Raw genomic sequence first — 12735 nt, forward strand, 5'->3', positions numbered from 1 at the left:
TTCTTCAAGTAGAGGCCTATGGGCAAACCAAGCCAGCTCTCTGCAGAGGAACAAGTGGAAGGAGATCAAATCTGATTCTGTGTATGCCGGTTTCGGGGAAGTATCGTCCATAAGGATTGAAATGACTGACAGTGAGTGCTTGGGGGCCGTTGGAGGAGGGAAAAGGGGGTTTATTTGTTGAACACTATTTGGCCGCTCTGAGCCCACTGCAGTGGTGAAGCGCAGGCAAACGTGACAAGAGATTATCAAGGCTCAGATACTAACAAGTTGGTAGAACGGACAGTTACTATTGCTTGTCAGTGCAAGTCAGTAAAAGAAAGAGGAAGAAATACCTCACCCAACCCTCCTTGACTGTGTATCCTAATCTCGTCTGCAGTCACATTGTATTCAATGGGGATGCCCAGCATAATAATCTCACTTGAAGTACCTCCATCCATCCCTCCCCCAGCAATATGCCACCGTTATCGTATTGAACCTGGAAAACCAAAGCTTCTGGATCACTTTCTCAACATTACAGTATGTTTGGGTTGGGGGGTTGGGGGGTGTTGAGGGTTACACCAACAGACTGAGGATGACGACACAGACAGCAGAGTTACACACCAGATCTGGAATGGATGGAGAGGCACTCACAGATACAGTTGGGGACCAGACAAACAGATAAACCACGGACAACAGAACATAAAACACAGACATTGAATGTTAGTGGAAAGACATAGAAAGACATAAAAGACAATTTTGCAGATTTGGGCTTTTTCTTTTGAAAGATTGTTTGTTTTGAGGGGGGCTTTTACCGTTCGATTTTTAAAAGCTTGTCAGGAAGAATTGCGAGTGATTAGGTGTGGGTTAGTGGAGAGTTAGAATGTATTGTTTTATCTCATTCTTACTGCTGGTTAGACATCTTACCTCGAATCGGTGTACTCTCTGGAGGAAACACAAAGACACGAAGACAACATCAGTTTAGTTGTTAATATTAGTGACTTAATAGTAGTAAAAGGTTGTTAGGTAGGTGAAGCAGCGGAGCGTTACTTGGGATTGGAGGCAATTGCAATTATCCGCCTAATTTAGAAGAAGCTAGGTTTCATCAAACCCTTTAGAGAAAGGCTGAGGCTCTGAACCCAAACAGAGAGACCTTCATCTGCTGGTATCACAAAGGACGAAGAGGTTGTTGACATGCATCCTGAACTCCTCTCCTAAGCTCTCTTCGGTGGCATCTCCGCCAGAATATCGAGAATAACGGACTGCAACGTCAACTATGTTACCACGAAAATGTCTCCGAGAGAATTGCACATGAGACCATAGCCAACTGTATCGTATTTACAGAGCAGGCCTCTTGGTAAGCATCACTTTAAAAATAATCCTACATTGCTCAAACGGCATGGCAGTTCTATGGACAGGGTTTGAAATGGCTGTAGCACAATTGTATGAGGGAACATGAAATGCTTATAGAGGGGGCCGGGGACTGACTCTGCAAGGTCAGCGCTCTGCACTCCGGAGCCTCTGCCAAACATATCAACGTGCCTTTCTGCACTTGGGTTCAGCTGTCCATGTTTAGACTGTCCTGCTCTTCATTTAGAGTTGTTTACTTTCATCGTTTGTTCTCCCAAGCGGCGGCTTTTCTCTTGCTATCCCTGCCTCCTCTGTTTGTCTCTCTTTCTCTGCCTCTTCTGTCCTCCTGCAAGTCCACCTATACATGTAGCTCTTCGTGGATTTGTCAACTCCCTGCCTCTCTATATCCCTGTCGTCCTGTTTTCTTATGTTGTCTCTCTCGCTCAGCTATACTCCCTTCTCTCCCTCTCTGTCTTATCTCTGTTCTCTATTCTGTTCTCTGGTCTGCTTCTGCCATTCTCTTGGCTTCGGATCTCATTCTATATCGTGTGATCCCTCCCTCCGTTCTCCACTTGCCATGTGTTGTGTGTGTGTGTCTCTCTCCCTCTCGCTCTCTCTCTCTCTCTCGTGAATCTTTGTGATGACTCATGAATGATTTCTTGGCCCCCCCGCAAGAGAGGCCCAACAGACCAGAAGGTGGCCCCCCCACTGTGGATACACAGCACAGGGTCAGGGCTCAGAGCCCGTTAAGCCCGACACAACAGCCCCTCGCCCCTCCCCGAGATGTTCAACAGCTGTACTCAAGCGTCCCCAGACACTGTTGTGGTTGCCAGATTTTGACTACCCACTTTTACCCGGCCAGCCAGACTACAGTCGGGGCCACGTGACCGGGAGAGAAAGGGGAGCTGAGAATCTTCTGAAAGCTATTAAGTGCATTGAGGGGAGGAAGAAGTGAGATTTGTGTGACTGGGACTAAGGCCCAATCCCATTTCTACCCCTTACCCCTTCAAAACAAGGGGGAGGGGTAAGGGGAAGGGGTAAGGGGTAGAAATGGGATTGGGCCTAAGAGTGGAGAAGTTGATGTTTACACTGTACTAACACTACTTTCCTTTGTGATACCAGCAGTAAGCAACTAATTCCCTGTATACCGTTACGCCTGGTTTGCCATTCCCTGAATTTCAGAGGTATCCTTAAGCAAAATGTCTGAAAGAAAAACCGCAAGCACAGCACCATCTGTGGTAGAAAAAAAAATGGTGACTGTAATTACTGTTTTCAGTCTCCCAAATTTGTGCCAGGGGACATCCATTTTCCCCCCATTCGTAAAATCAATTACAAAACCCAGGGTTCTGTCAGACTTGCAAAACACTCTTTTAAAAAAAGTGTTTTGTCTGTGCTTTGCTTCCATACAGAGCTCTAAAGCAAACATCAGTAAAAGGAAATGTTCAATGGTCAAATGTGAAATGCCGTCATTAAAAATGCACTCACGTTTTGGTCAGGTTTTATATATTTATATATTTGAAATATGTAATTTTCAGTATGTAGACCAACCAGGCATAACAAAAGGGACTGTGTTATTACTATTATAATCAATGTAAATACTGTTATTCCTCCAAACGGGCTAGGAACCATGTAATCAGACGTAATCAAAAGACAGGTGAAGAAGGGGATTCTGGGAAAGTTGTTAGAAGGTTTAATTAGCGGCTGCAGGAAGCTGTACGTTTAGGCCGTTTCAGTCAGGAGTTTTGGTCAAGGGCTTTTAGTTAAGAGTTTAGTTGTGGTGAGTTATAGATAAGGTTAGGTGAGGTTAAGGTTAAAGGACCAGTGTGGAATAATGCTAGCGTCTAAAAGGTTAAATACACAGGGGTAGAAAAGAAATGAATAAAAACAGTTGGCTCTTCGAATCCCCTCCCTGTTGATTTGGACTAGCCTACCAGCGTCTAAGCTGTTCACACACCCCTCGCTAGCTAGCCCTGCGTGGGACTATTTCTGACTATGAAATTCAAGAACAACACAATGTTAAATCCAGCCTTTTTCACACAGGTGCCACAAAAAAAAACTTGTGGATTCCTGGTGTCAAATAACACATTGGGGTCTGATTTATTTGACTGGTTAACTTCTCACAAGCTTGGATATTTATCGCTACATTTAATGAACAATTGTTTTTAGTCATGCATTATCCCTTCAAAGCCATAATGAATCATTCGAATGTGGCTTCTATGCGGATCATGGCTTTAGACGTCATTCATTGTCATACTCTTTCACCCCACTACACTACTAGCTGTCGGTCACACATGTCTGTATTATGCACAGTGGTCCTTTAAGGGTAAAGTTAAGGTTTAGGTTAGAAGGTTTAGGTTAGAATGAGGTTAAGGTTAATAGGTTTGTAAAAAAAAGGTAAAGGTTTGAAAAAGCCACTGGATAGCACCTTGAACAGGGTAAAGGAGGAAGGGGACTAAAGTAATAGAAAGCAGCTCAAAATAGCTAGAGAAAGAGAGAGATAGGACAGAAGAGCCGTAGATGTAGAGTCAGTATGTGTCTGGGCTGAACTTGAACACCTCATTCGCATTTGACACGTGTGCACATTTGAAACCTGATGCAAATCCCTCACATGTGTCCGGCGTACTTGGCAAATAAATCGAGGAACCCAGAGGAACAAACCAAAAAAAATAAACTACGCATACATTCTTATTTTTTAAAATCAGGGTTATCCAGGTCAAGATCTGGTTCCACGAGGAACCAATATGCGTTGCATGCGTGATTCAATTATACTGAAAAATCCACCTGTGTTACTCACACGCACTGTTATGGCCTTAATCAGGCACACCCTAATCCCTTCATGAGCCGGAGGGGGTGGGACAGCTTAGGGCGACTGTAACCCAAACAGACCCTGACCTTCTCCCTACTGTCAAACACACAGCATTATCCGCTGCGCCTACCCAACCCCAGCTGTTTCGGTTCAAGGAATCCAATCCCATGAATTTCTTTGGAAAAAAATGAATGTGAAGGACGCACTCAAACCCCCAAAGGCAACCTGCTGGGAGATGAAGTCCATCTGCGCAACAGAGGGGTGGTGGAGATGGGATGAGCGGGGGGGGAGGGGGGGGGGGGGGGGGGGGGGAGAAGGTATGGGAGGAGAGGAGAGGGGGTGGGGAGGTGAAGGGATAGGAGAGGGACGGATTTGAGCGGAAGTGGACGGGAGCTGAACGACAGGGCCGGGCTGAGGGGAGCTGAAGGGATAGGAGAGGGAAGGAGAGAGATGGGGGGTGACAGAGAAGGGGGTGGGAGAGGTGGATGGGCATGGCTGGAGACCTAGGGGATGTGAGGTGAAGGGAGGAGAGATGAGAAGAGGGACGGGGATGAGAGAAGGTGATCGAAGCAGAGAATGGGCATGGTAGGAGAGGTAGGGATGTCAGACGAGGTGAAGTGAGGAGAGGGGAGGAGAGGGATGGGGATGACAGAAAAGGGGGTGGGAGCCAGATTGCGTGACTGGGGAGGTGCATCAAGGTCTGCCCCTCCCCAACACCCCCCCCAGGCACAGGAGGGGGGGGGGGGCTGGCTGACCTTTCTATGATTGCCATGGAGACCGGGAGGGGATTCGCATGGCGCCCGGGCCGGTTTCTGGGAACACCGGGAAAGTGAGTCTCCACATCTGTAACAGCTCAGGTCTTACCCCTCGCCACCCTGAGATGATTACTCAGAGACCGCAGCCGCACGGGGGAGGCACGGGCTTCCTCTCTCTGTGAGGGTGAGGTGATCGCAGGGCGTTTCACCGACACGAACGTGAACCTTCATTCATTCACCCTGAATGAGTGCATTGTGCACACCGTGGCTGTATGTCTCTCTCCACCCCCTGTTCGTCTCTTTCTGTAGCCTTGAATTTGACTCTCTCTTTCTCTCTCGCAGTGTCTCTTTGACTCTCTCTCTCGTTCACCTCGGGGGGAGGATGGGAGGAGAGGGGGAGGGGGTTAAAGGTCAGACTCCTGCACTTCTAGAGCTGTGATCACACACACACACACACACACACAGACACACGCACACACACACACGCACACACACACACACACACACACACACACAAACGCACGCGTATGCACTCACTCACACACAATCTCACACACACACACACAGCCTAGGATTTTTTTCATCCTCTTAAGATGTGCATTTCTCTTGAGCTTCCATAAGCAGTGGGCTGGGGTTGGATTTGTAGGTTCAACCGGGTCACTAATAAATACAAGGAACGCGTGGAAGCCTCAAAGTACAGGAGCGGCAGGCTGGTAGAGAAGAAGGGGTCTTTGCACACAGCCCCTGGACAACCTCCCTTCTCCCTATCATCATCCATTCCACCCACGGCACAGGGCCAGAGCTCGGGGAATAGCTAAAGTGCTGAGGGAATAGGCCCCGTCGCATCCTATTTGGCCCTGCGAGAAGTCTGTGTCTCAGCGAAAGACGTGCACACACGCAAGCCCACTTGTAGACGTACAGGCATGCCCGCACACACACACACACACACACACACACACATACACATAACCACACACACACACGCGCATACCCACACACACACACACACACACACACTTTGGGCCTAGGATCCCATATATCACAGAGTTGGACGTGTCTCGCTTGTGAAAGTAGAACCACATGAATTCCTTAAGACGAGAGAAGCCTCGCCTTCACCAGGATACAAAACACCTCAGCAGGAAACCAGGAAACTTCTTTGTGTTGAAGAACCATCTATTGGAACGGTCAACTTCCACCGCATTTCTCGTCTTCAGAGGAGTGGTCTTCGTGGGGAGGGGGGGGGGGGGTGCGATTGTCAGCAGCACAGATCCAAGATGGCGGCCGGAGGGAGCTTCAGTCTGCTGCTGGTGCTGAACCCACCCCAAGGGCCTCGTAGGTATTTTATTATTAGCATCAATTCTGGATGCCAGCTTGACACTTTGAAGTCTTTGCCAAGACGAAAACAACGCCCCCCCCCCCCCTCCCCGCCCCTCACTCCCTCCCTGAAGCTAATAACACCTTAAGAGAGAGCTGTAGAGAATTGATTCTACGACCGCTAATTTCCTCTTTTCCAGCACCCGAGTGCTCCCATTTACCTCGAGAATTCAGTTGCCTTCCGTTTATTTGGCCAACAAATTCAACAAAGGGATTCAGGGAGGGGATCCAACTTTCACCTGAGCCATCTCTCTCTCTCTCTCTCTCTCTCTCTCTCTCTCTCTCTCTCTCTCTCTCTCTCTCTCTCTCTCTCTCTCTCTCTCTCTCTCAAAATAATAGAGCAGGCACAGGAGATGTTTTAAGCCCAGCTTAGGTGTAGCCCAGCTGGGCAGGAGAGGAAGACCGCTCCCCCCTGGCCAAGGCTGGCCAAGGCTGGATAGGAGAGAGAGGAGATAGATAGCCAGCCGGGCATGTGAACCAGCTCTACCCTTCCCAACAGAACTCCCAGAACAGGGGGTGAATTATGCCATTTCTCTGAACCTCTGTCCATAGTCCCTGCTTGGGAGTTTTCTTTGGACCAGGGATGTTTTTAACTCTCGTGAAACCTGGGTTCAACTGGCGTGTATTTAGGAAGCTAGGCGTTGGTGTGTTTGTGTTTGTGTGTGTCTCTGTTGGTTGGGGCGAAGGTCAGTTGCTTCCAAACCCACACAGTGTTTCTCAGAACTGATCCCAGAATAGATAAGCGAAAAACAACAGCAGCCCATTCTGTCAAAAGCAGCCCTAATTGTTTTGTTAGAGCTTCCCAAAGCCCAGATAGAAGGTATTCTCGAAGGAATTTCCCATTCACCAGATTTCTACAGAAAGCGAGTAGCAGGGCATTGCTTTGAATAGCAGCAATTAAACTGGCTAACAAACTAATAACAAAATCTTCTTTCACTCCTACAAGTCCAACCAGTCTTACTGGTTTCGAGTGCACTTGAGCAAGGCACTTCCTGTGCTCATAGCATCCTAGTCAGCCAACGTTAGGGGTTAGTAGGAGCTAGTCTCCGGGTGTGTACAGGTACCAGTACAAAGTGTACGGAGCAGGGCCGAGCAGTAAGCTCAGCATGGAGCACACACTCACTAGGCTAGGTACATATCAGCACTCACATGCTAGGCAGATCCACGTCCTTGGTTCGCCTTTCTACTTCAAGTTCCAGTGTGCATGTGTGTGTGTGTGTGTGTGTGTGTGTGTGTGTGTGTGTGTGTGCGTGTGTTGGAGAGAGCATGTGTGTTAGTGTGTGTGTGTTTGTGTGTTTGTGAAAGAGAGAAGGTGTATGTGTGTGTAGACCTGTTTGTGTGTGTGTGTGCTTTTGTGTGTGTGACACAGGGGAGAAGAGAGAGAGAGAGAGAAAGGGAAAGACAGAGGAGGGAGAGGAAGAACTGCAAGAAGAGGGGAAGGATAGTGTGGAGGGAGGAGGAGGAGGAGGAGGAGGAGGAGGAAGGGGGGGCATGCATATCGGAGCTGATTTATGCCATCTGCCTGCAGGAGAGTGTGTGGGCTCTCTGAGCCTTCCGTGAGACACTTACCGAAGGCTTCTGGAAATGACCAACAGAACAGAAAGTAAATAGAAAGAAAAGAAGAAGAGAACAGGACGTTTTAGGGTGAGGTTTAAGAGAGCGTCAACAGAGTGAGAAAAGAGGAGAGAGTTGGGGGATAATCGCTTCGCTGGTTACCTATGTACTCTGCATCCATTTTAAAATAAAAAAGTTCTACTGTTAATCACAACGGATTACATTTATGTTTAGGGATTATTTTTTAATTAGAATTGATGCATTTAAGTAGCTTAATTCAAATTTGTTATGGTAACATTTTACGATGTTTATTTGACAGTTATTTTCCAAAAATGGTTAATCGTTGAATTCTAAACGGAGGGTATGTCGAGTTATGTGCAGCAATCTTTTGGACAAGAGGGACAAAAGACAAGACAGTGAGAAAGACAATCACCAAATCTGCTTGGGACAGAGAGAGAAATAAAGGACATAGTGAAACAGGTGAAACATACAAATGAGACATTGAGGACAGAAGAAGACGATTAGCTAATTCCCCAGTCAGCAGCCATCATGGTGAACACATAATTACAAGACTAACCCAACCATTAAATCTGTTATTTACAGAAACACTGTTGATAGAATGCCATAGTAGCAACATAACAGGCTTCCTAGTGGAAAAACAATTCTACTTTCCTTTCTGTTCATGAATATGTATGTATTTATGAGAACATTTGACCATCTGCCAGTCAAAACACGATCATAACCATATTATTTAAATTCTAAATGTATTCTATGCATGTTATTAATCACAGTCAAGCTGATTTTTGGATCCATTTGCTAGGAACATTTAGAAAGGAAGACTGTTTGTAACTTTGTAAATGGAACAAAGCTCCTTCAAATGAATGCTAAAGCCATTAGTAGTACGTTCCATTGAAATATTAATAATAAACTATTTCTGACACTGGAGACTTCATAATGGAACAACGGTTCAACGCAGCCTGGTATCCTGAGACAGTGCTTAGCTAGCCAACATCTTAGTCCAACGATTATTTAGCTTAATGTGTATGACAGTATTAATGTGTTTCTGAGCCAAATGAGGAGGATCTGGAAGTGAGAGCAGAGGATCCTTGTGCTAAAAGCATTAGCAAAAAGAACCCCAGTACTTCCTACCAATCCCCTGGAGTTCTCCTGTGTCCTCGAGCTAAAGTCAAACGCTTTGGCTAGCAGCTGTGTGTCTCTCTCTCTCTAAGTATCATAAGAGCAGAGACTGATATCCCCAAAGGAAGTGGGGGGGGGGAAGTACGAACCAAGAGCTAGCCCCACCAGAAGAGGGTTGACAGTCACTAAACTTTTCAACACGAACGGATTTGTATTTCTCCTTTTTATTTAGCTAAGCCGGGAAATACTTTAAAATTAGTTTTCCTTTTAAAACTAAGAGCACAGTGGTATGTCGTTGATATAGAATATCTTAGGTTTCCAGGAGTCTTGAGTTGTGGGCCTGCAATGTCAGGCAGCACATAGGCCTACATATAAATAAGTGAAGGTTTGAGGGTTGAGCCATCGATTGTGTTTTAGTGTGAGGCTCTGGAGGGCCACAACTAGGGCAGGGGCCTGTATTTAGCCCATGCCTGGCTTGATATACATTTGTGACAGAAAATCAACATAGAGCCATTGGACTTTTTCTGATGGGGACAAATCATCGACCTAAAATATCTACCCCAGGTCGCCCGGGGCCTCTCCGCGGCCCGCACTTCATTAGCGTTATAATTAGACTTTGCTTTACTGGCCCCCGTCGGATGGTTCTAATCAATGGCAACAGGACACACCTCTACCAGGGCTGTAGTGGCGGTAGACCATCCACCTTGCCTCTTTGATAGCAAGGTGTGCTCTTCAACTCGTAAAACAGGTGAACAACGACCCTGATGGCTATTCTATTGTTGAGTTGTACGGGTGGATTGATTTAATGTTAGACCACTTCCAAGGCAAGTCGAGTAACCTATTGTACGGTATTGACTGCAGGACCGAAGGTGCTTCCAGTCATATTTCTATATTTTTTTCCCTTGATACGACAAAAAAACACATCGATAATAAGACCAAGAGCCGAGTCTTTGATATAAAACAAGGGAAAATCAGTTGGCGCGGGTTGAGCCACACATGCTAACGTTTAGCATCCGGGAAAAAAAAACGGAACTTTGAAGCGTTAAACGTTCCGTCAACACACCAAGAGCTGACACACCCGGGGCGGGGGGTCCTTACCAGAGCGCAGCTGTTTGATTCTGCCGTTACTTGCGTTGGGGTCAATGGGCAGGAAGTCCTTGTACCAGGTGATCTCTGGGTCAGGGTTCCCGCTGGCCGCACACAACATGGTGGCCGTCCGAGTCCGCTCCACCACCTTGAGCTGAGGTCCCATGTCGATGTTGGGGAACCCGGAGGGAAGCAGGTCCTCTGTGTGGGGGGGGGAACAGGAAGAAGAAACAACCGGGGTTAGGGCACTCACAGAAGGTCTGGATGGGGGGGGGGGCGCTCTCGTTCTCAGCACGCGGATTCGGCTTGCTGGGTTTAATGTCGTGTTTGTTGGCCGGGCGTCTATCGTTTAATTGTTGTTTGCTGGGAAAATAGCAATCATTGATATTAACAGTCTTGCTCTCTGTTGGTTTGGGTTAAGTTGTTTTCTTTGGGCGCCCGGGGGAATTGGGATTAGCGGTTCATTGTCTTGCATCAACAACAGACTGCTGGTCGCCGCGACACAGCGCAAAGAGTCGGAAAAAACTTGTTTGATTACGGGTTTGATATCTGTAATGAATGTGGGACATGCTTCATTTCTAATTTATTTTGAAAAAGGGGAGAAAAAGAGTGCGTCACGGCGTGAATCAATTTACATCTTAACATCAAATTATTGAAATCAATACTTTTCTGGGTTTTAATGTAGCACTCTTATTGCGGTGGACATTGCACAAAGTTAATCGCTTTCTCTGTGGATTAGATATACTTGGACAAGAAATATTCCTAATTAAATTACAGTTTACATTTGTGTTTACATGACATCTATAGAATGCAATACTTAATAATGAATGAAATAGGCCTAGTTGCATGAAAGAACATTCCATGAGGCTGCGACTCTTTGTGTCACAACGATTAAACTCGCTTCGTGTTACTGGACTGGAAATCCACTGTAATAAGCCAATTACAAAGAAACGCGTTATCAAAGGCTTTGGTATCTTCCAATCTCATTCTCAACCCCTAAATCCCCTAAATAGAGCCAACCATAACAGCCTTCTCCAATGAAGAACCAAAGAAAAACTAGCAGTTCCTGACACTTAATCTCACTCAATGCCCTAATCCTAATTTAATCTGGATCACTGTGACATATTCACCAAGGGAATGCGGGATTAGGGCCCTGTGATGTAGACAAACAAATATGTGAGGCCTGAAAACCCCAAAACCCCAAAACCAAGCCTGGGCGAACCGTACAACAGACATTCCTCGCATTTAAACAGATATTAACAAAGTACAAAAAATATGGAAACCTAAAAGCCTAATAATTGTTATTATTAGGCAGGGAGAGATATGTTGATAGAGAAGGTATGGTATTGGTGTCTAACAGTCTGACTCCAGTTAGACCCAGGGTTGACAGCCATGCTTTCTGTGTATCGCATTTACTTTGGTCACAGTGAAAGCCAACATCCATTCTCCTGTTAGTTCAACTGACCCAGACTTCCAAATGGCAGTTGGTACCAAAAGCAAGCGTCGGCCCCCCTGGTCTCTTTCCATTGATCCCACCCTCGACTCGTGGAAAAACATGGCCGTGCACATGCTAGCGCACAGGCGCCCATCCATTAACCAATTAGACGCGCTAGGCTACACAGATGCTGCCCAGCTGTTGGGGTGTGTGTAACCTTCCACACCGTAGCAGACACCACAGGCAACCTCTTGAAACCATAGCTCTGAGACATTCCGACGTTATGTCACTCTGACTCACTTTGCTTTATTCTGTTTTTACCCACTTTGTGTAGATTTATTTGACTATTTTCTATTTAGTCGTATAGCAGACTATACACTTTAGTCGTTAAAGAGCAGGGAAGTGCTCAGACTCTCTCTCCAGAACGGCTATAGGTCGGCGGAGGACATGGGGGTAGGCGGTGATTAACTTTGTGAAATTCCAACCGCCACAAAAATGCTCCAAAACAAAATCCAGAACTCGATGGATACAAACAAATCCATATCAAGACGTTAATTACTTCAAGCCACGGCACATTCTTTGCCTCTCCAATAAGTATGAAGTCAGGCGTTTCCCGCGTTCACTTCAGAGACTAACTCCGTCACCAAACGAGTGATCCCAGTTCGTCCTTATTGACATCCACGATTGAGACGGTAACGACCCTGTACGATAAACCCCCACGACGGTAGCAGCAGCCCGGGGGCGGAGATACAGAGGGAGAGGCCTTCCTCCCCCCGGGCCCAGCCGACGGGGGCTACCCCACCCTCCTCCCCCCTCCCCCACCCTCCCTCCCCCCCCACCCTCCTCCACCCTCCAGCAGAGCAGCACCCATGAATATTTCAGCGGCAGGTTAAATGCTGCAGAGGCGCGTTGACGCTGTTTCAGCCTCCGTACCGGCACTCGTCCATCGATTATTAACCATTATTAACCTTTGTATCTCGCTCCCCGGGGGGGCCACACGCGGGGGTGGGGGGGGGGGGGGGATGGGGGAGGGAAACAAGAAGTAGAGGCCCTCCAGGACAGGAAATAAGTGACATGATCCCACCGCTGCAGTGCTAGTCCAACGCCAGGTGTCCATGTTTTGAATTTGAAAGGGCCCTTAAACCGCGCAGCTCTTGCTGCTGTTGTTGCTGCTACTGCTGCTACTGTATAGCGGGCTCCCTATGGCGAGTTGTGTGTCTGTGTATCGTCCAACTGAGCTACTACAACTACTACTACTAGCT

The 12735-nt window shown here is 47.1% G+C and overlaps 1 protein-coding gene across 1 annotated transcript in view; it reads right to left on the reverse strand.

Moving 5' to 3' along the window:
• ptprsa (protein tyrosine phosphatase receptor type Sa) overlaps window positions 1-12420 on the reverse strand; it is an 85958-nt gene extending 73538 nt beyond the window's left edge. The window contains 2 exon segments of the mRNA XM_060067514.1: window positions 10051-10298; window positions 12407-12420. Coding sequence (XP_059923497.1) covers window positions 10051-10298; window positions 12407-12420 — 262 coding nt within the window.
• Window positions 12421-12735: the final 315 nt, after the last annotated feature.

The sequence above is a fragment of the Gadus macrocephalus genome, chromosome 12 (assembly GCF_031168955.1).
Source record: "Gadus macrocephalus chromosome 12, ASM3116895v1".
NCBI lineage: Eukaryota > Metazoa > Chordata > Actinopteri > Gadiformes > Gadidae > Gadus > Gadus macrocephalus.